The sequence below is a fragment of the Bufo bufo genome, chromosome 3, assembly GCF_905171765.1.
Source record: "Bufo bufo chromosome 3, aBufBuf1.1, whole genome shotgun sequence".
In the NCBI taxonomy this organism is placed as follows: Eukaryota; Metazoa; Chordata; class Amphibia; order Anura; family Bufonidae; genus Bufo; species Bufo bufo.
Window position 1 is genome coordinate 107,107,362 of NC_053391.1, and position 24,544 is coordinate 107,131,905.

The 24,544-nt window shown below is 45.8% G+C and overlaps 1 protein-coding gene across 1 annotated transcript in view; it reads right to left on the minus strand.

Annotated features, from left to right (window-relative positions):
• SLC13A2 (solute carrier family 13 member 2) overlaps positions 1 to 24,019 on the minus strand; it is a 91,048-nt gene extending 67,029 nt beyond the window's left edge. The window contains exon 1 of the mRNA XM_040421799.1: positions 23,858 to 24,019. Coding sequence (XP_040277733.1) covers positions 23,858 to 23,959 — 102 coding nt within the window. The 5' untranslated portion in view covers positions 23,960 to 24,019. The remainder of the gene's footprint in view (positions 1 to 23,857) is intronic.
• Positions 24,020 to 24,544: the final 525 nt, after the last annotated feature.

Sequence of the window (24,544 nt, forward strand, 5' to 3'; positions counted from 1 at the left end):
AAATATAAAAATAATATTGTTGCATAAGTGTGCACACCCTTAAACTAATACTTTGTTAGAGCACCTTTTGATTTTATTACAGCACTCTTTGGGTTACAGCAGTCTTTTTGGGTATGAGTCTATCAGCATGGCTATCTTTTAGGTGGAGGGAGGAAAAAAAAAAAAAGGAAAATAATGTGCTTGCATAAGTGTGCACACCCTCTTATAACTGGGGATGTAGCTGTGTTCAGAATTAAGCAATCACATTAAAAATCATGTTAAATAGGAGTCAGCATACACCTGCCATCATTTAAAGCGCCTCTGATTAACCCCAAATAAAGTTCAGCTGCTCTAGTTGGTCTTTCCTGAAATTATCTTAGTCCCATCCCACAGCAAAAGCCATGATCCACAGAGAGCTTCCAAAGCATCAGAGGGATCTCATTGTTAAAAGGTATCAGTCAGGAGAAGGGTACAAAAGAATTTCCAAGGCATTAGATATACCATGGAACACAGTGAAGACAGTCATCATCAAGTGGAGAACATATGGCACAACAGTGACATTACCAAGAACTGGACGTCCCTCTATAATTGATGAAAAACGAGAAGAAAACTGGTCTGGGAGGCTACCAAGAGGCCTACAGCAACATTAAAGGAGCTGCAGGAATATCTGGCAAGTACTGGATGTGTGGTACATGTGACAACAATCTCCTGTATTCTTCATATGTCTGGGCTATGGGGTAGAGTGGCAAGACGAAAGCCTTTTCTTACGAAGAAAAACATCCAAGCCAGGCTACATTTTGCAAAAACACATATGAAGTTTCCCAAAAGCATGTGGGAAAAGGTGTTATTGTCTGATGAATCCAAGGTTGAACTTTTTGGCCATAATTTCAAAAGATATGTTTGGCGCAAAAATAACACTGCACATCACCAAAAGAACACCATACCCACAGTGAAGCATGATGGTGGCAGCCATCATGATTTGGGGCTGTTTTTCTTCAGCTGGAACTGGGGCCTTAGTTAAGCTAAAGGGAATTATGAACAGTTCCAGATACCAGTCACAAAACCTTCAGGCTTCTGCTAGAAAGCTGAACATGAAGAGGAACTTCATCTTTCAGCATGACAACGACCCAAAGCATACATCCAAATCAACAAAGGAATGGCTTCACCAGAAGAAGATTCAAGTTTTGGAATGGCCCAGCCAGAGCCCAGACCTGAATCCAATTGCAAATCTGTGGGGTGATCTGAAGAGGGCTGTGCACAGGAGATGCTCTCGCAATCTGACAGATTTGAAGTGTTTTTGCAAAGAAGAGTGGGCAAATCTTGCCAAGTCAAAATGTGCCATGCTGATTAGTTTAAGGGTGTGCACACTTATGCAACAATATTATTTTATTTTTATATTTTTTCTTCCCTCTACCTAAAAGATTTCAGTTTGTTTTTCAATTGAGTTGTACAGTTTATAGGTCACATTAAAGGTGGAAAAAGTTCTGAAATGATTTATCTTTGTCTAGTTTTTTTACATCACAGAAACCTGAAATTTTAACAGGGGTGTGTAAACTTTTTTATATCCACTGTATGTGGGCGATGTTTCTGTATACCTACTGTCAGAGCTAAATGCCTGCAGTTCCGTTCCGCACACTCTCGCTTAGCTCAGTAAGTAGGACAGAAGCTCATGTACGGAGCTGCCAGCAGTTAGTGTCGGCAGCAAGTCACACAGATAGGCAGAGACACAGGACACATATAATGAGGCAGGCTGTAAGCCATCTTCAGAGCTCAGTAGAACGCTGAAGACAGACTCTCATTTACAATTTTACTAATAAGACTCTTTGCATCCTGTTTATGCATACCACCCAACTGTCCCGGATCCAGCAGGACAGTCCTGGATTTCAGTGGCTGTCCCGCAGTCCTGAAACAAGGGAGGTATGTCCCGCTCTCAGGCAGCTGTCTATAGGAAGCAGAGAGAGTTGCCTATTATGATGAAGCAGCGAGCCATCAGCTCCCTGCTCCATCATTCATCCCCCATGTTGGTGCTCCAAACTGCTGTGCTGTGCAGAGGGCGGGGCCAGCTGGAAGCGAGCTGTGCTCCTCCTACACAGACCAGCAGCTCCGAGTGCACCCTGCTGCTGGGGAGATCATAGGAGGAACCAAGTGAGTATGTGGATTTTTTTTTTTTAACTTCCTCTGAAGGGGGCACAAAACTGGCCATATTATTGTAAGGGGGCACATAACTTGGCATATTACTATGATGGGGCACATATCTGGGCATATTACTGTGAGAGGTCACATAACTGGGCATATTACTGTGAAAAGGGCACATATATGGGCATATTACTGTGAAAGGGGTACATATCTGGGCATAACTACTGTGAGGGCACATATCTGGACATAACTATTGTAAAGAAGGCACACATCTGGGCATAATCTGTGAAGTGGGCACAATGTTGCCATAAATACAGTGTCGTGGCATAAAGGGGGAATAATTACTATGTGGGGGTATTTAGGGGACTGGGTGGGATTAGGTATATAGTTATGTTTTGGGCAGACTTAGAGGTTTGGCCTAGTGCAGAAAAATGTGCGCGCTGCACATAGTGTCCCTCTTCCTTTTTTTCAAAAGTTGGGAGGTATGTTTTATGTCATAAATATGCTGTAAGCCCCGGAAGAGCAGAGAATGGGAGTGGTAGTGGCTCTGGCTGCAATAATCATTCACAGTGGCAATCCTCCCATTGATGCTCCCTAGGACCATGGCAGTGATAGAAGAGTGCGCCCTTTCTTTCCTTGGGGCACACTCCAAAGTTGAAGCTCCCAACTGATAGTACTTGGGGTGCCCTGGGTGTTGTTTAGTATAAGTGCAATTCAGAAGATGTAGGTGCTGTGGCCGGCATATGGTGTCAGAGTTAGTAACAAGGCCAGTTGTAGAAAATAAACAAGTCTCTCTTTACTAAAGTCAGGAATAGAAGTTGTAGTACATCCAAAGGTATCAAATCACACTTCCAAACAACTGACAGTGCAATTCTTCTCAGATATAGGCCAGAATGAGGATTGTAGCACTCCTTCCCCCTGTCTCTCCAAAGTTTATTTCTGTAGAGCCTAAGGCTGGCAATATTACTCTTGCAAAGGATGCTCTAATTCCCAGGGGTACAGAATTAAGATATGGTGGACCAAACCGTGTCCACGTGTGAAGGGTGTTTTAACAATGTCCCTCTCACTGCAGCAAAGTCTTTATCAGCCTCAAACAGCAAATATGCAAACAGCAAATGACTATAATGCTCGGCCATACAGATTGTGGACCTTCTAGTTGTTTCTTCCTCTCTTCCTGGGGTACTGTTAAGTAATGATGGCTTTCTCACTGTAAATTTCTCAGACATAGTGATTCTCTGGTACGTAGGCCTAGTACTCTGAGGAGTGAGCACATGTAGCTTCATCTCACTTCCTTAGCTAACTCACAACGTATTACACTAGCAGATCAGGCAGGCAATTATCAGGAAGGAAGTGTCCTTCCTGGCAATCGCCTGCTCGTCAGCGGAGGAGACCGCTGGTATTACATGCAGTGATCTCCTCCACCATATGGGGAGAAACAATCACTAATGCCATCGTTCGTCCGTATACTGAATCACTGTTTGCCGGAAGCAAACCGTGATTGGACTGCATGATCTGCCGCCGGCAAGAAATGATTTTATAAGCATGCTGAAAGATTCCAATTGCCCGATGAACAAGCGTTATCTTGTTCATCAGCTAATCGGCAGAAGTATTACACAGCCAGATCATCGCTAACGAGTGTTCCTACGAACGCTAGTTAGCTATCATCTGGCCAAACATCGGCCAGTGTAATATAAGCTTTACTGAGCTAATGGCAGATCCAAGTACAACCTGACTTCCTAGGGGGGCAGAGTCATATGCTGTTACATTATAAGGCATTAAAGGGCTTCAGTCACCCCCCAACCCCCAATTTTCAGTTTTTGACTTATTATATTTGTTAATGTAAGCAGATTCCATATATGCCCCTCTTACCTCAGGCAGTGCAGTAATTACAGTAAAAAACATACTTTTATTATATGTAAATTTCTTCACTAACAGCAAGTTGGGCGGACTTGCTGGTAGCCGCTGCATCCTCTGTTTGAAAAAACGCCCCCTCCTCCACTTGATTGACAGCGCCAGCGAGCGCTCTCCTTCTCTCGCTGGCCCTGCCTGCAGCCTCAAATCCCGCGCCTGCGCTGTACCGGTCGTCATTCGGCGCAGACGCTCTGAGAGGACGGCCGCTCCTTCCTCAGTGCGCCTGCGCCGATGACGTCAGCCCTACACCCGGAAGAGAAGACCTCTCTTCCGGGTGTAGGGCTGACGTCATCGGCGCAGGCGCACTGAGGAAGGAGCGGCCAAGCGAGCGTCCTTCTCTCAGAGCGCCTGCGCCGAATGACGACCGGTACGGCGCAGGCGCGGGATTTGAGGCTGCAGGCAGGGCCAGCGAGAGGAGGAGAGCGCTCGCTGGCCCTGTCAATGAAGTGGAGAAGGGGGCGTTTTTTCAAACAGAGGATGCGGCGGCTACCAGCAAGTCCGCCCAACTTGCTGGTAGTGAAGAAATTTACATATAATAAAAGTACGTTTTTTACTGTAATTACTGCACAGCCCGAGGTAAGAGGGGCATATATGGAATCTGCTTACATTAACAAATATAATAAGTCAAAAACTGAAAATTGGGGGGTGACAGAAGCCCTTTAACACATTAAATAACAAGAACAGTTTGCAAGTACCCAACTAGGGTACTGCAAATGTCCAACAGGTGCAGGTCCCACCTCTGGGACACAGTCCGATCTGAAGAACAGGGTCCCCTTCCATGTAACTGAGCGTGTCTCACCTTTCCTCATAAATAAAGGACCTGCGAACAGCAGAAAAAAATCTTATATTAAGTGTGTACTGAGGTGAAGTCCACGATGTGCAGAACAACCCTGCACTAGCAGAAAGGGTGAATAGAATGCAGTCCAAAAAGCTTATCTTTTACCTAATGCCTAGAAAATGGGCCAAACAAGTTGCTGACAGTCTCAGACACATGGAAAAGTACTATATTGGCTAATGGAAGGAATATATTAAAAGGGTTGTTCACAGGATAGAGGATACATGTTTAATTGGTGGGAGCACCCACTGATCAGGAGAATGAGAGCCCTGTGTTCCCTTGTTTGAATAAAATGGTGGTCACACATGCACAGTGCTGCTCCTTTTAACTTTATGGCTCTGTACTGCTATCTCCGGCAGTCCGAGAGAGTTGAACAGTAGTGCATGTGTATGGCAGCTGCTCCATTCATACAAGCAGACACAGGACCTCCATTCTTGTGATCAGCATGGCCTTAGCAGTTGGACCTCCACCAATCAGACACGTCTTCCCTATCCTGTGGATAGGGAATAAGTGTATGTAGTGGGAAAACTCCTTAACAGTATTAAAGAAGTACTCCAGCAATGGAGTAAACCTCATATGTATGTCTTGTTCATACCTGTTTTAGTTGACGTCCGATTTATAGGATGTATGCCATCTTGGTCCTTCTTTCCCTCTGAAATGGTTCTCTCTGATATGCACCATACACTTCCCATGATGCCTCTAGCTTTGCAAAGGCAGAAGTGGTGCCTTCTCTTCACCAGTAAAGATGAAGAAGGTCACGGCACTCCAGAAGCTTGTTCAATGTTCTTTTAATACACCAAAAAATTCAGCAGCAACGTTTCGACAATAGTCTTTATCAAGCTACATGTAGCTTGATAAAGACTATTGTCGAAACGTTGCTGCTGAATTTTTTGGTGTATTAAAAGAACATTGAACAAGCTTCTGGAGTGCCGTGACCTTCTTCATCTTTACTGGTATTTTGGGGGTCTCTGAGGCCGAGACCTGACGTCACGAGCACCGCCGCAAAGTCTCTTGAGTGTATCCAAGCAAGTGGTGCTGTCCTACCATCCATTTTTTGTTTGAGCCTTCTCTTCACACCGCACTTATTCTGCTCTTTTTCAGTATATTGATATGTAATGCAACTACAGCCTTTCTTCTGGTTGTTATAGGTTTCTCCCTGTCACCTTTTACAAGCAGAAAGGGGGTTAGCAATATGGTTGCATCTCTTACAAACACAACAGAAGGATCCGAAAGATGGTGACTGTGATGATGATGCCAATGGCGAACTAGGCCCTAGAAGGACTGAACAATGCCAGAGTGTCTGAATGAACAAAAATTCTCACATACATGTTTCAATATTCCATTATTAAGTCTGTCCTGAAAACTAAACAAATGACCAATCCCATAGTAATCTCTATGTTTTTTTAATTAATTGCTCAAAAATACCTCTGCTGTGATTTTCATGTATCCACAAAGTTTTGACATTATAGGAGTATTCCCATCTCAGACAATACCCCCATTGTCTGATAGGTGCGGGTCCCAGAGGTGGGACCTTCACCTATCTCGTAAAGTGAACCGTCAAAGTGAAGGAGGACGCACTGTGCATGCGTGGCCACCCTCCATTCAACTCTATGGGGCCGCCAAAAATAGCCGAGGGGGTTTCCGCAACCTTGTTTCCCCACCACTACTGTAGATCTCTGGTCTCCCTGCGTCAACAACTGGTTTAATGTGGGTCATCTGGCCACAGGAGGTGCTGGAACCTAGCAGCTGAGATGAAGTATGTATGTTTCCCTCCACAGATCCGGCCATGCTGAGGGGTCTGACCGAAAAGCCCGCAGGGTAGGAAAACACCTTTAATATCCAGTTGCTCTCAAATCCAGTTGGTCTCTATCCACACAAAAATACACTGCTCAAAAAAATAAAGGGAACACAAAAATAACACATCCTAGATCTGAGTTAATTAAATATTCTTCTGAAATACTTTGTTCTTTACATAGTTGAATGTGCTGACAACAAAATCACACAAAAATAAAAAAAATGGAAATCAAATTTTTCAACCCATGGAGGTCTGGATTTGGAGTCACATTCAAAATTAAAGTGGAAAAACACACTACAGGCTGATCCAACTTTGATGTAATGTCCTTAAAACAAGTCAAAATGAGGCTCAGTAGTGTGTGTGGCCTCTACGTGCCTGCATGACCTCCCTACAACGCCTGTGCATGCTCCTGATGAGGTGGCAGACGGTCTCCTGAGGGATCTCCTCCCAGACCTGGACTAAAGCATCTGCCAACTCCTGGACAGTCTGTGGTGCAATGTGACGTTGGTGGATAGAGCGAGACATGATGTGCTCAATTGGATTCAGGTCTGGGGAACGGGCGGACCAGTCCATAGCATCAATACCTTTGTCTTGCAGGAACTGCTGACACACTCCAGCCACATGAGGTCTAGCATTGTCTTGCATTAGGAGGAACCCAGGGCCAACCGCACCAGCATATGGTCATACAAGGGGTCTGAGGATCTCATCTCGGTACCTAATGTCAGTCAGGCTACCTCTGGCGAGCACATGGAGGGCTGTGCGGCCCTCCAAAGAAATGCCACCCCACACCATTACTGACCCAATGCCAAACCGGTCATGCTGGAGGATGTTGCAGGCAGCAGAACGTTCTCCATGGCGTCTCAAGACTCTGTCACATCTGTCACATGTGCTCAGTGTGAACCTGCTTTCATCTGTGAAGAGCACAGGGCGCCAGTGGCGAATTTGCCAATCTTGGTGTTCTCTGGCAAATGCCAAACGTCCTGCACGGTGTTGGGCTGTAAGCACAACCCCCACCTGTGGACGTCGGGCCCTCATATCACCCTCATGGAGTCTGTTACTGACCGTTTGAGCAGACACATGCACATTTGTGGCCTGCTGGAGGTCATTTTGCAGGGCTCTGGCAGTGCTCCTCCTGTTCCTCCTTGCACAAAGGCGGAGGTAGCGGTCCTGCTGCTGGTTTGTTGCCCTCCTACGGCCTCCTCCACGTCTCCTGATGTACTGGCCTGTCTCCTGGTAGCGCCTCCATGCTCTGGACACTACGCTGACAGACACAGCAAACCTTCTTGCCACAGCTCGCATTGATGTGCCATCCTGGATAAGTCACTTGTGTGGGTTGTAGACTCCGTCTCATGCTACCACTAGAGTGAAAGCACCGCCAGCATTCAAAAGTGACCAAAACATCAGACAGGAAGCATAGGAACTGAGAAGTGGTATGTGGTTACCACCTGCAGAACCACTCCTTTATTGGGGGTGTCTTGCTAATTGCCTATAATTTCCACCTGTTGTCTATCCCATTTGCACAACAGCATGTGAAATTGATTGTCACTCAGTGTTGCTTCCTAAGTGGACAGTTTGATTTCACAGAAGTGTGATTGACTTGGAGTTACATTGTGTTGTTTAAGTGTTCCCTTTATTTTTTTGAGCAGTGTATATCCTCTGGATCCCAGTCAAACACTTGATTATGTCAAAACCTCCAGTTTGTTCAGATTTTCCAACAATCTCACTAAACATGTTCCAGATCTGTACCTGTTCACTCATGTTTATTACACTTCACCTCTTCACGTGAATCCATTCTATGTAACCTGTTAGGTGCATAATATAATATGTGTATTGCGAAAAACTGCACTAGCCTGTGTTATTGAAGTAAGATATCTCAATATGATATCAATTTTATCAATGATTCTTTTTCCTTATTACTTGTCATGAGTTATGAGCCCTCTTCCTGGACTTATTAGATATGTGGTATATGTTATGTGACCAGTTTCCTGGACTGATAAACATGTGTCAGCGGGGGGATGGGGATGGGGGGGTAATTGCAGTTGTAGTCAAAAGTACTTTCTAGCTATCACTGATTAGGGCTGCTAATCAGTGCTTACAGTGCTTTGAAAAAGTATTCATGCCCCTTGAACTTTTCCACATTTTTTCCCATTACACCCAAAAAACTTAAATGTATTGTATTGGGATTTTATGTACTTGACCAACACAAAGCAGCAAGTATGTGCGAAGTAAAAAGAAAATGATATATGGTTTTCACAATTTTTAATAAATAAAACCCTGGAAAGTGTGGTGTGTAATTGTATTCAGCCCCCAGAGTCATTACTTTGTAGGACAACCTGTTACTCCTGCAAGTCTTTTAGAGCAGCGGTCCCCAACCGCCGGGCCGCGGCCCAGGACCGGGCCCTGGGAGCTAGTTTGCCGGGCCGCAGAGGAGAGGAGCGGAGACGCCAGGCGCATGCGCGTCCGACGTGTTCATCTTGCCAACATCAGTGGAGACGGAGGGAAAGAATCCCTCCCTCCCATGACGCGGCCGCTGCAGAGCCCAATACAATGAGCGGGCTCTGAGGCGCCTCACCACTGCCACCAATGAATGTGTCTAATATTAAAGTAGGAGGAGGGACGGGGGAGGGTTTACCGCTGCGCCGTCTCAGCTTGTGCTTGGCGAACGGCAGCAGCGGCAGCCTCCTCCTCCTCCTCCTGACTCTTGTGTTCTCAGACCAGTCCCCAGCCATTAGTGATCTGGAAAGCACAGGTACCCACACACTGTCCCACAGATGGGGTCACCTATTATTAATCTAATGTACATGGTGCTATTACATTAGTACCCCATGTACCTCAGATTAAAAGTATGTGGCCCTCAAGCACATCATCAAATAATGGGCAACATTGGGTTAACCATTAATAATGAGGTTTCTTACTATTAATGTGAGGCACATGCAGGTCCAAATTGATAAAACAATGTGCCTCATATTAACAGCATGTACCTGATGCCATTAACCCCATGTTGTCCATTATGTTAAGCGGGGTACTTGACGAGGAAAAAAGTCTCTTATGGCGGAAAAAAGTATCAGATGGCCGTGCGAACTGCGAATGACGATGCCGTGAGGTCCTATAAGCGAACAGCCACTCGTGGGAGTCTTTATGGCAGGAGCCATGCGTGCGAGACTCTTATGGCGGAAAAAAGTATCAGATGGCCGTGCGAACTACAAGTGTCGATGCCAATCGTGAGGTCCTATAAGCGAAGAGCCACTCGGGCGAGCCTCTTATGGTTTTTTTTTAAACCACTTATGCAGCACCAGAATGCCTTAGGGGCTAGCATAACCATGACCCCCTCCAACAGCAAACCTGGGACACTAACCAGCCTACAACCATGTCGTACCCCTAACAAACAAAACAAAACATGAAAAAACGGTCATGGGGCCCCCGGAGTCAAGAGGCCGGATCAGTCATAGGGCCCCCGAAGCCAGAGGGATGACGTTGCGGTGACGATAAGTAATTAAAACGTAAGCCGGACCTGATAGGATATGCAGAGACTTGAATGATTGGATTGGCTAGAAGGTGGCCTAGGGAACATAACTGCCAACAGGCGTTGAAAATATAGACATTAGTAATCCGAAGCACGTGCATACATAAAACACTAACCACCGCGAACCATAAAATGTAAACATGAAATTGAAACAGAGATGGGAGAAAAACAAGAGCCTGAGGCATTGCAAGTTCGCTAAGAGAAGTCTCTTATTGTAACAAACAAATGAACAGCTTGTGAAAACATAGCAGGAAACTTACTCCTATTGGCCCACTGACCTCCGCTGAGGAGCTGTTTGGTGAACTGGGGCAGGAGACCAATCTGAGTGAATACGAACCAGAAGTAAAAGGAGACCAGTCTGAGTGAATATGAACCAGGATTAAAGAACCAGAGCGGTGGGTGCAGACTGCCCCGGTGAGACTATTGAGTAAAACCATGACATAGCAATGAACAGGAGAATGCAGCTTTGAGTGGAAGCAGAGTACAACACATGAAGTAACAACAAATGGGTGAATGGAGCTTTGGATGTAAGTGGTACCTAAAAAACATGGTATGGGCGCAGCTCCGAGTATGAGTAGCGCATGAAAAGCATGGTACAAAGCAGACGTATGAATGCAATTTGAAAGTGAGCAGAGTATTGACGTGATGCGAAAGCAGACATGTGAACGCAGCTCTAGTAGTGGATGGAGTATAGGACAAGATGTAAAAGCAGACACGCGGACGCAGCTTTGGATGTGAACGGAATATTAACTTGATGTGACAGCAGACATGGAAAGCGGCTTTGGTGAGTGGGGTATACGACCTGGTGTAGCAGTAGAAGTGTGAACACAACTCTGGGTATAAGCAGAGCATGAAATTTGGTATAACAGCAGCTCTGGTTGTGAACGGAGCATAACATAGATGTAACAGCGACATGAATGCAGTTCTTGAAATGGGCCTGGAAAGAACCTGTAGTAGTATAGGACGTGTGAACACAGCTCTGGGTGCGAGTAGAGTAAACCCGATATACCGATAGAGTGGGGTATGGCAGAGACTTATTCTAACAACAAAACATGACATATAGCGTAGTATCAGCAGCGGCACCCAACATTTAGCTTGTCCTGGGTGATCCAGGTAACAAGACAAATGACATAGCATGGTATCTGCAGTAGCTGAACCTGGGCGATCCAGGTGACATACAACATTTAACTCGGCCTGGGCGATCCAGGTGAAATATAACATTTAACTTGGCCTGGGCGATCCAGGTGACATACAACATTTAACTCGGCCTGGGCGATCCAGGTGACATACAACATTTAACTTGGCCTGGGCAATCCAGGTGACACAACATTTAACTTGGCCTGGGCAATCCAGGTGACACAACATTTAACTTGGCCTGGGCGATCCAGGTGACATACAACATTTAACTTGGCCTGGGCGATCCAGGTGACACAACATTTAACTTGGCCTGGGCGATCCAGGTGACATACAACATTTAACTTGGCCTGGGCGATCCAAGTGACACAACATTTAACTTGGCCTGGGCGATCCAGGTGACATACAACATTTAACTTGTCCTGGGCGATCCAGGTGACACAACATTTAACTTGGCCTGGGCGATCCAGGTGACATACAACATTTAACTTGTCCTGGGCGATCCAGGTGACACAACATTTAACTTGGCCTGGTCGATCCAGGTGACACAACATTTAACTTGGCCTGGGCGATCCAGGTGACATACAACATTTAACTTGGCCTGGGCGATCCAGGTGACACAACATTTAACTTGGCCTGGGCGATCCAGGTGACATACAACATTTAACTTGTCCTGGGCGATCCAGGTGACGCAACATTTAACTTGGCCTGGGCGATCCAGGTGACATACAACATTTAACTTGTCCTGGGCGATCCAGGTGACTCAACATTTAACTTGGCCTGGGCGATCCAGGTGACATACAACATTTAACTTGTCCTGGGCGATCCAGGTGACACAACATTTAACTTGGACTGGGCGATCCAGGTGACATACAACATTTAACTTGTCCTGGGCGATCCAGGTGACACAACATTTAACTTGGCCTGGGCGATCCAGGTGACATACAACATTTAACTTGTCCTGGGCGATCCAGGTGACACAACATTTAACTTGGCCTGGGCGATCCAGGTGACATACAACATTTAACTTGGCCTGGGCGATCCAGGTGACATACATTTAACTTGGCCTGGGCGATCCAGGTGACATACAACATTTAACTCGGCCTGGGCGATCCAGGTAACAGGACAAAAACATAAAGCATAGTATCAGCCGTGGCTAAACCTGGATGGACAAGGTAACATACGGCCTGTGCACCTGAGAACACACGCCTGTCAGTGAGGCTGTGGCTCGTATATGAAGAGCCTCCGCCCCTCCCACAAATGCAGGCTGACTAATCAGCCTTACCAACATATTATATGTGACATATTTGCTTAAAATGTATTTGTATTACATTGCAAAGTCATATTTATATTTGCTCTTTTTGGAGGTGATCCAATACTACGGGGGTATGCAGTATCCCACTCAAGTAACCGTGGGCCCCGCAAACGTGCTTTTATCATGTATTAATGTCATGTGATATGCCTGTATTTTTTCTCCTGTCATATTCTCCATGTCACAATGTGGTTTTACATGCAAGTATCCTTTATACAGGCCTAGTCAGGGTGCACTACACTTGTTTATCCACTAGATGGAGCAGTGTCAGTGTGTATAAATAGCTTAGCTCAGAGCTAAGTTAGGCTGTGCAGTCGTGCGCAAACATGTGCAGTTGTGTGCTGTGCAGTGCAGTTTAGTTCAGTTCCTGGTTTAGGTGAATCCAAACTAGTGCAGATGAGCTCAGGTAAATCCAAGTGAGAGTTCAGTTGAATGCAGTTCTTTCATGAGCCTTCAAGAAAGCAACAGCGATGTAGCTGAATATCTGGAGGGAGGCCCCTTCCTAGCCTTTACTCTGTCCCTGTCGGTTCCATAGCCCAGGGTAAAGGCCTGCAAGCATTCTTCCTAGAGGTGAGCAATCCACTACTATAGATCGCTCTTCCAGGGTGACCAATGTCTAAACTGTATGCAGCCGAGTATATAAGGAATTATCACGTTTATGCAAGACAAAGTGTAGTGTACGGGAACTGTAATACCCGTCACTACCAAAGTGTCACTTGGTGTGCTGTCGTCCCTCCTAATTATGGAGAAGTTGGTATATGTCAGTTTTATAAAATGTCATGTAATGTATGTATTTCCCTGTTGCTGTGAAACTTGCATGTACAGGCCTGCAGGGGTGTCATTCCAGCTTCTAGTCAATAGAGGGAGCTAGGGAGCCCTAGTTTATATAAGGCCCAGACAAGGAAGTAAAAATCAGTCTAGACCACAGCTCAGAAGTTTCTAGAGCCTGAGGAAGTGTCCAGAAGTTGAGAGAGACAGAGAAGCAAAGATCAGGAAAGCAAGAGGTACTCAGAAAGACAGAGGAGGTACTGATTAAAGCTATAGCCAAGGATATAAAGCCAGAACTAGGTTAATGGGCCTTGGTGAAGATATGCTATATTCCAGGATCAGACAGAATTAGAGTGCAAGCTCCTGTGCTGCAAGTCCTGTGTTCAACACTCTGTAATCACCTTGCTGTAACTGAATTGCCTGCATCGACCGAATTGCAAAATCGACTGTATGCCAAGGAACTGCGATTCCAATATTGTCTCTGCTTGAAAACTACTAAAGTTGGAGTTCTGTTTTAATACTACGTTTCCTCAATTTATTCCTGCATCCGCAAACGGCGTGCCACCGTTTACTTGGCACTGGCGTCACGAACTATTTCTACCTATACCTGCCCTTGCAGAGAGTCAGCTGTACCAGGTTAGTGTATATTGCACTACATCACCCAGAAACACCTATTGCACACAACTTGAGTACGCTGCACCTCTCTTTTGGCGTCACGAACAGGATACGCACGCTTTCTAGTGCAAGAAGCGTGAACTTTGTGCCTTATACCGTTGCCCTGTGACCAAAGTGACAATTTTCCTGTTTTATTCAAGTGGACTTTGTGGACTGAAAATCATACCCAAAGTGTACCAAAAACCTCTAAAAAGCGCTGTGCAATATTGCGCTATACAGAGGAAGAAAATCGCCGCATTGGAGTGTGGTTTTGTGGACTTTTTACAATCCTGCTTGCTGTCAGTGAATAGACAGCGTTTATACCCAAAGATGGCTGCCGGGCTTGCTGAATTTACTGCTGCGTCACCTTCATCCCGAAAAGGCGGGAAAAATTGGCGCCTTTCTGAGGAAAAAGCGGGAAGAAGGTCAAGGTCAGGCGCCACGGCTTATCTGGATATTTGCATGTCTGCCAGCATGGACACCGCCTTCCATATACTGGAATACCTGGGGGGCGGCTCCCCAGTGCAATGGGAGGAGCTGGCTACTCTAATTGACGCGACCCTATCGCTCTCCTCAGAAGGATCGAGCATGTTGGATTGTGAACAGAGCGTTGCTGCAATGTCCGCACCTGAAATTGCAAAGATGTCTAATGTTGGTGTAGAGCCAGAGGAGGCTCCACCGGCCTACGCTCCGGGACCGGAGCAACCCGCCTGCCGCCCAAGGGAGAAAGAACACGAGCCCTGCTATGGCTCGTGGAGGGACTTTTTCCAACCATCTTTTAAATGGTCCTCCCTGATGGCGGAGATCCGAGAGGCCGCTATCAAGCGGAATACAAAGACCAAAATCATCTATGAGGAACTAACCAAGACCATACATGAGAAGCATACGCACACCCAACCCCGCCTGGAAAGGAGAAAGGGAGTGGTGCTGTCATTTGACAAATCCCGTGGCTACGGGTTCATACAGGACTATCTAACTGGCAGAGACCTCTATGTTAATCGAAGGTCTGTCAAAAGAGACTACCTCCCTTCGTACCAGCACAGCCTCCGCGAGGGAGAGGAAGTGGAGTACACCCCTGCCGAGAGCCTACGAGGCCCTTATGCGACTGCTGTGACCCGTCCCAAGCGTGCATCGGAGGACTGGGAGGCAGAAGAAGGAGAAGACTACTCTGGCTGCGAGCGGGAACCGGAACGCTCTCCAGAGCCGGCCCATCACGCCTTTCAGGAGCGGAGCTCCTTCATTGGGCCAAACGTCTTCTGGCAGCCAACCGTGTTGGAAAAATGGGTGAGCCCCTATCCTTCCCCCGAGCTGCCTCGTCGGGAGAAGACAATATCGGAGCTGGAGCAGTTAAAAGGACTTAGTGCTACCTTTGAAAACATCCGGAGGGGACGGAGACTAGACGCATCGCCAGAACCTGCAGAGGCCGAGTCCGCGCCATCGGTGACTGTACCTGCGCCGGCGGCGCCAGCAGAGGACAGCGACTCCGACACAGAGAGCATCGGTGAGCAGATCGTCCGGCTGGAGGAGAAGTTGCGGGAGTTGCGCAAGACATACACCGCCAGGATCCAGACACCGCCGAGGAAGGATGAGGTAAGGGTGCCTGTCACCACCCGTAGACCGCCTTCTGTTGCCACCGCTCCGTCAGTGCCCCAGACCGGACCCGCGATTGCCGTAAACTGCTGCACCCAGAGCACCGGACCGCTTGCTGCGGCGGTGCCAAACCCGTCACACCCTGCAGTGATCATGCCAGGGCCGGCACGGTCCATCAGAGGGTTCACCCCTAGGCCTATGGGGCCAATACCTATTAGGGGCCCCTTTACCTTACAGCTGCCCCCTGATACAGTTATGTGGGCACATCCTCCTGTAGAGGACTACTACAGACGGTACTTGCCAGCGGAGCCAAGTGATTACAATATTTCACTGTGAATCAGCCTGCTAGGCCTTTGATTGATTTCACCAGAAGTGATGTTAACCCTTTCAGGACAGGAGTCCTATGTTTCTGGTCCTTTGTTGCGGCTGCCAGTTTGTCCACGGCTCAGTGGTAGGTGTTGACCACTGAAATTACAAAGTCAGCAAGGCCAGGCTTGTTTCCAGAACCTCCTGCCTGCTTTTGCTACCCCACGCCAAGTTGTGCCTGTTCCTTTGTTGCACCTTTTACCCTTCACCCCCTTTTCAGGTTGATCAGGGGTATTACAGCACTTGTCTTTGCTGTCCTTTTATTGTGCAACTTCATACTAAGGAACCGTGCCCGGAGACAGACTCAAAAGTACCTGAGCCTCTGAGATTCTTATTCTTTTAAAAGTATTGTGCCCAGAGATGGACTCCACCGCATGAGAGCCTCTGTGATTTAATAAGAAATAACCTGGGTACGGACTCATGTTTGTTATTTGAGCCTCCAAGAACTTTTATACCGTTTTCTACTGTTTTATCATGGACTTATTCATTGTCATGGACTATCCTGGTTATAATGTTACGCTGTGCCAGGTCAGCGCCCCCGTTCCATTCACTATCCTGAGAGAAGAGAACGACGCCCCTTGTCACTACCCTTCACTTTTGCCAATTGGACCTGATGTAAATGTAAATGCAGATGAATTACATGTATGTATGCCTGCATGTCTCTATTTTCTATTTCAGGTAGAGATTCCGGTTGGGCGACCCATGATGGAGTACGAGGTCGTACTCAGCTTAAAGCAGTGGGGTATGTAGTGTACGGGAACTGTAATACCCGTCACTACCAAAGTGTCACTTGGTGTGCTGTCGTCCCTCCTAATTATGGAGAAGTTGGTATATGTCAGTTTTATAAAATGTCATGTAATGTATGTATTTCCCTGTTGCTGTGAAACTTGCATGTACAGGCCTGCAGGGGTGTCATTCCAGCTTCTAGTCAATAGAGGGAGCTAGGGAGCCCTAGTTTATATAAGGCCCAGACAAGGAAGTAAAAATCAGTCTAGACCACAGCTCAGAAGTTTCTAGAGCCTGAGGAAGTGTCCAGAAGTTGAGAGAGACAGAGAAGCAAAGATCAGGAAAGCAAGAGGTACTCAGAAAGACAGAGGAGGTACTGATTAAAGCTATAGCCAAGGATATAAAGCCAGAACTAGGTTAATGGGCCTTGGTGAAGATATGCTATATTCCAGGATCAGACAGAATTAGAGTGCAAGCTCCTGTGCTGCAAGTCCTGTGTTCAACACTCTGTAATCACCTTGCTGTAACTGAATTGCCTGCATCGACCGAATTGCAAAATCGACTGTATGCCAAGGAACTGCGATTCCAATATTGTCTCTGCTTGAAAACTACTAAAGTTGGAGTTCTGTTTTAATACTACGTTTCCTCAATTTATTCCTGCATCCGCAAACGGCGTGCCACCGTTTACTTGGCACTGGCGTCACGAACTATTTCTACCTATACCTGCCCTTGCAGAGAGTCAGCTGTACCAGGTTAGTGTATATTGCACTACATCACCCAGAAACACCTATTGCACACAACTTGAGTACGCTGCAAAAGGATTAGCAAGATAGTCATAACCTGAGGACTTATTAAGCACCTTTGTAATAGGTGTAGGAGATAGCTTGAAGCATCTACATCTCCAGTTTAAATCCTGAGGACAGTCAGGCCAACTGTCAGAACAGCGTTGGAATAGAAGTTTCAGGATTCAGAAAAGCACCTTTTTATTCAAGGATTAGAATCAGGCCGGAGTTGTTACCAGTGTAAGACTTTCATTATTACCAGCCTAGTCTGAGCAGTAGACTTCTTATGTATTACAAGAGCCTGTACTTCATTGAGGATTTGCATTTCCCTTTTCCCATATGCATGGAAGATTGTGCTTAATGCCGGATTGCATCAAGAGACTGTTTAATGCCTATGGATGTATTGTAATCAAGAGTCATCATCAGTAAAGTGCCATTTGGAGTTTCACCCTGCTTGCCTCAGATTCAGTTCCTCTATTAACACTATAGTAAATGGTTGTACCTCCATACAAAAGGTACTGGCGTCACAATTACAAGGGACATTGCCACTGACACATTAAAACCGACCACCAAGGGCACCTCAAACCAACATCTGGCCAGTGTCCCTTACACCAGAGCGTGCGCCAGAGAATACTTGTGCCGTTCCCCTTTTCACTTATGCGAGCCTGCCCAGGGACGACATAACCGTGAGTGACCAGAACTGTATTTACCTCGGCCCACCTATTGCTCACACCGTGACCTCACACATAATTCCCCTGCAAGGTCTGGCATACCGCATTATCCTTTTTGCTACAGGTATCTGTACAGTTTGCCTTTATGTTTGCTCTTTTGTCATCTTGTGTACTGTACCTTTTTGTGTATATTACATCATAAAACTTAATAAGTGTGTGTGTGGAAGTGTCTGAGAATCACTTAACTCCTTGGTGGCCTATGGGTTAGGAAGGAGTGGTAGCAGGCCTCCCCATAAAGTCCCATCCAAAGTCACGGGTGAAGTGAGTGCCAGAGTGCCTCCTAGTGGCCTGCTGTGTGTTGCATGTGTGCTTTGCGTGATTATCATGACATTACCTATTACTTTCTTCCATTTTACTATTGTGTGCATGCCTGTGCACCGTGCCAACTTCATCATTAGTGCTTTATATATTTGTAACGTGACTTTACCGAGTCTAGCTTTTAATGTCAAATATACCACAAACAAAATAAACTAAACGTTTGCTTGTTCAGCGTGGCACTGACAGCACAACATATCTGCCATTACTTAGTGAACATACTGCCTCTTCAAACTCTCAGTACTTTTAAGACTGCCATCTCCAAAAAAAAATGTACAACCCTTGCTATGCCCTTGCTCATCCAGGAATCTGGATCTACAGTGAAAGTGGCGTCCCGTCCATAGCAAAGGACTGCTCATGTTCTTTAGAAATGGTGGCCACATTACTTGGCTGTAGCTGCTGCTCTGGTTCACCCCCTACTGAGGAGCGCACCACTTTTGAAAATGCACAGCGTGAGTGGCATGCAAAATATACCAGCATCAATTTCTTGGGGGAAAGGGGGGGGGGACTAAGTAATGGAGACCGGCGTTTCTAGAGAACGTGACAGGGACTTAAAGAGTCTTCCAGACTTAAAGAGACACTTCCATCAAAAAAGGATAGCTTTTAAACTCAATATTTACAGAATACATTTTTTTTTTGCTGTTTTTCTTTTTTATTTGAGCAGTACTAGACCACTGAAAATTAGATACAAAATATGGTCCTGTAGTAGTCAGCACATAGATAAAACTGTTATCCCATAATTTAATTTACTGCTGCTGTGATCGGAAGATTTTATCAGCTAGTAAAATAGTAGATACTAGAATTTGGATAACAATATGACAGCTTGAATGTTCTCTTGATAGGACTAGATAAATATGCCCACAGAAGAGCACTGCACTTTTCACTGTAATGTGTAAAGCTCTAACTGAATCACTCATTCCCTTCCCTCTGTGGCCAAGAAAGGCTGTGAGGCGGTTTGCCGTGCTAAAAGTCCAAACACTGGAGGAAGTTAAAGACACAGAACAGTAGATAGAATATATGGAGTGACTTCAAATATGTATATGCAGAAAACTAGGATTGAGCGAATCAAAGTATCCAAAGTGGACTTCAATATGAAATTCAGGGAAAATTCGATTCGCAGCAAAGTCGAGTTTCCTCATGCTTCACGGTAACGAATACATTTTTCCTGTAATGGCGTTAAAAAAAAAACATACCCACCTCATCCATTTGAGAACGATGAGGCCGCCGTGGCCATTTTGATTAAAGATCCTGCGCAAAACCTTGTGCATGGGATCTTCAATCAAGATGGCCTCAGCCGCCTCTTTGCGCTCAAATTGGATAAGGTGAGTATTAATTTTTATCTAATTAATCCCTGATTAAGTCTTCATTCACACGAACATATTTTGTTTCCGTGTCCGTTCCGTTTTTTTTGCAGATCGGTTGAGGACCAATTCATTTCAATGGATCCGCAAAAATTGCAGACAGCACACCGTGTGCTGTCCGCATCCATATGTCTGTTCCGTAGCCCCGTGAAAAATATAGAGCATGTCCTATTCTTGTCCGTTTTGCGGACAAGGATAGGCATTGTTACAATGGATCCACAAAAAAAGGGATGCAATACGGATGCCAAAAGTATGTCTTCCGCATTGTTTGCAGATCAGAACACATACTCTTGTGACAATGTAGTGTGGTGATGTGTACAGTATAAGTGCTGGGAGGCGTGTATATCCGACCCAGATACCTCAGCTGGGTGACATAACTGAAATCCAGAAAGCTGCAGTGGTTTCAGCAAAGTGTAGTTTGCTGAGACAGTTTTGTCTAGATGTTGTTCTGGGCTGGATTTCGTGTGGACGCGGGGATAGGTTTGGTAGTGGGACCTGCCAGTCCACACCCTTCCACTACATGTATTGTCTTTTGCCAGAGGTGATCGCAGGTGAGGCCTGCTGTTATAATCACGGAGGGATAAAACAACCCTCTGTGTATGACTTGGAGGAAGAAAGGCTAAGGAAGCCTGAGAGGCTCTGTGTGGTCTCAGCCGGGAGGACTGAGGGGCCATGAGGCTTTGTAAAGCCTGAAGTTTGGAGGACCCAACGATGCCTACGGAAAGAGGGTTGCACGGTCAGAGTCGGGAAGACATCTGGACCATCTCTCCCCAAGGGTGCTGGTGTGGTCACAGCCTGGAGGCTGCTGGACCATATATGGCTGAGGAAGCTGGATCTAATCCTGTGTGTGAACGGCGCTCTATAGGTGCGGTAGAGACAACACATGTATTAGGTAGAGCCCAGACGGGCAGGTGTTTATTTTCAATGTTTATGTGTGTACTGAAGTGCCAAAATAAAGCACCTTTTGGACTTGAACCCCATTGTCGGAGGAGAAGTCTGTGATAGCGACCTCATGAGAGATAGCGATCCCTTACAGTAGTCTTAGGCCTCATGCACACAAAAGTATTTTCTTTCCGTGTTCGTTCAGGTTTTTTTTGCGGACCATATGCGGAACCATTAATTTTAATGGGTTCGCAAAAAAAAACGGAAGTTACTCCATGTGCATTCCATGAGTCCTTAATCTCAGGTGCCGCGATCAGCGATGAATGTGGCATCTGAGGGGTTTAATGATGAGGGGTGGAGCAATCGACGTTCCCCATCATTGCTCACGCTACTTACAAAGAAATGAGATTCATGACAAAGTAATTCATTACGAAGCAGCTGAATCGAATTTTTGAAAATTCATGTATAGGTTGTTAATATGTGATAAAAAAAAATGATGGTAGTGTTAAGACATGGGATGCAAAATACAATTGCTAACATCAGGATTTGACATTCCAAGTATCCTGTCAAACATTTAGATGCCTTGTAGTTTTAGAATAATTTGTGAAACCACGATTGAATTGCCTGCTATGTTCCTTAGGAGTGCTTAAAGACGCGTGTGCAGTAGAATCCATTCAGTGCGCAGTAAATGTGCACTGATTTTCATCTGAATGGTCCACATTTTGGACGCTCTGTCGAGAAGACAAATTTTGTAATGTAGAGTTACAATCTTTGAAAGCAGGTGTAGGTAACCATGAACAGTGATGGGCAGTTCGCAGTGAGAACAGATACGGGCTGCCATCTTCACTCACAAGTCCGGCGATGCACAGGTAAGCCCTTACCTGTGCCGCGGGCCGGTCTGAAACAAATGCGGTCACCGGGAGCAGGCAGTTCCGAGAACAGCCGCCGGGGGCCTTCATCAGGCTGTTCTCGGAACTGCCTGCTCCCACTGACCGCATTTGATTTCAGACCGGCACAGGCACAGGTAAGGGCTTACCAGTGCATCGCCGGACTTGTGAGTTAAGATGGCAGTCCGCATCTGTTCTCAGGCGAACACTGCGAACTGGCCATCACTGACCATGAATACAAGGCAATTATTGTTAATCTGGAGTGTATATGAGAAATGTATTCTACATAAATAACAAAGTGTGAACAGTTATGGCAGGTTTACACGGAGCATTTGTCGGTCTGATTATCGGGATCACTTGCTTGTTCCTGATAAGTCAGCCAGTGTAAAGGTTTCACCCAATGAGCAAAACACTTTTTCAATGGTTGAAATGATTGTTCATGCAGACACCTAAATCATCGTTTCTGGGCAGCAGATTGTGCTGTGTGAACTGTGATCCGCTGCCCAGAAACAATGAATCTGTAATGGGCTCATGCCCACGAGCGCACTTGCTCAGTGCCAGTGCTGTGGATCTCAAATAGTAGTCGGAGATGCAAGGGCACCAGCCGTGTGCACTCCACATGTTCTATTTTTCTGCAGTGCGGATGCACAGATCAGAAGCCCACGGAACTGCTTTGTAGTGTTCCCTGGGCTTCCGGTCCGCGCCTCTGCGCTACAAAAAGATAAGTGAAGTCCTATCTTCAGTCGTATCTGGCAGATGCGGAACCATCCAAGTCAATGAGTGCGCATCCGTGATATGGAGTGCACATGGCCAGTGCCTGCATATTGCGGACTGGCCTTTTACAGTCCTCAATACAGGCACTGAGCGCTTATGCTCGTGTGCATTAGCCCTAAGGATGATTGATGGCAATAGTGATCACTCGTCCCCATACAGTGAAGGTGACTGCTGCATGTAAATGATGAGCAGGCAGTTATTGGGAAGGAACTGTTGGCATGTGTAAATGCGTTAGTTTTACCACATAGACAACGCCTTAAAAGCAAAATCCATAAAACTATGGAATTGCTTTTTTTTTAATTTCACCCCATTTGGAATTTTTCAAACTTCCCACTAGATTGTATGCAACAATAAATGGTACAACTTATCCCACAAAAAAGAAAGCCCTCAGTCAGCTGTGTGAATGGAAAAATAAAAAAGTTATGGCTCTGGGAAGGCAAGGAGTGAAAAATAAAAAGCGAAAACAAAATCCACTGGGGCCCAAAAGGTTAATGGGAACCTGTCAGGAACCTGCAGTATGAAATCCTGACAAGCTCCTCAGTTACAAGCTATGTTTTACTCTGAAACAATGCAGCATTACAGAGGAGATATAAAGTAGTTTAAATACAAGCTGGAAATGGAAAGAAGAGTCACAGGGTAAGTCCCCTCTGGCATCTCCCTGCCCAGCTAAACTTGATTGACGGGTCAAGCCAAGCCTCATGAGTCCCTTTAAAAAATAGGAGTTTTAGGCTCTTTTCACATCGGTGTTAATTTCCATTATTACAGATGCAGAACTGTGAAAATAATGGAAGGAAGCCTGGATGCAGCACATAAGGCTGGTTTTACACTAGTGTTATTAGGTCCGTCAGGCTGTTCTGCAGGCAGTGGTTCTTGTCTGTCGGAATCCTCGCATATTTGTTGGGTAGCGGCTGGATCTCCACCGAATCCCATTCTAGTCAATGGGGAAAGGTGGGCATTGCGGTAACATCCGAGAATACCGGATCCAGAGAGCTCCGGCAGCCTGCTGGAACTAATACTGTTGATGTGAAAGAGGCCCAACTCAAGCAAAAGAAGATGAACAGACCCCCACTGACTAGAATAGGATTAGTTCGGGGGAAAGCTTTTTTTGCGGAAAAAAAAAAAGAGTCCTGTGACAGCGGCCCCAAACAGAGATATCAATGTAAGAGTATTTGACCACAGCAGGACTTTGTACATTCATATTAATTCTTCTTTAATTATAACAAGGGGTGCAGCTAGATGTTCATCTGCCACACATTCCCCACAAATGCTGCTGATCCCTATTATGCATGCCCTACCTGCACATTTATTTACAATGACAGTTGTATTTTTCCATATGCATAGGTTCTAAAGCATCTGTTCTCACACACCATTCATTATTAACAAAAGTAACACTTACAGTTGTTGGCACCACCAGGGGAAATGGGAGGAGAAATATTGGGAGCAGAAAGATGATAAAATATTTTCTGTTTGCCAGCACCCATTTCCAGGTGGACCCCATTTTGCCAGAGAATAATTGTACTGAAGGGAAGACAAGTCTCTTGCATCCATTTATATAACAGGAGAGAAGCTCCTATGTCATTGTGGGTGTTTATCATTAGCCTTGAAGTATACCTATCTGCCAGTAGGGAAGGCGGTGACGTCAGTAACAACCTGATAACAGGTAACAAACCATGGGAAAAGTTAACTGTTTCTCAGCCATAAACCACTGTCAATAATTTTTAGACAACTTCTGGAGCTGAGCCCACAATGGTCTCTCTGTAGATTAAAGTGTAAAGTGGTTCTGTAGATAAAACACAAAATAACTCCATCATTTTCCATTTCTAGATAGTTTTATATCCTTAGTGGTCTAGAACAGATAAGTGGTTAATGTCTGCGTTCCTAGCCAAGGGCGTTGAAGGGATTAATGTCAGAATCCCTGGTGGTCTAGGACAGGGGGAAGATGAATATCCCAGGAGATTTAGGGCAGAGAAGGGATCAATGTGGGAAAAGGTGACTGTTTCCTACCTGGTGTCCAGTGGTTACTCACCCCTCAAGGGTCTATAGCTGTGCCTCTGAATGTTCAGCTTTCTGTTCTCTCTCTGCA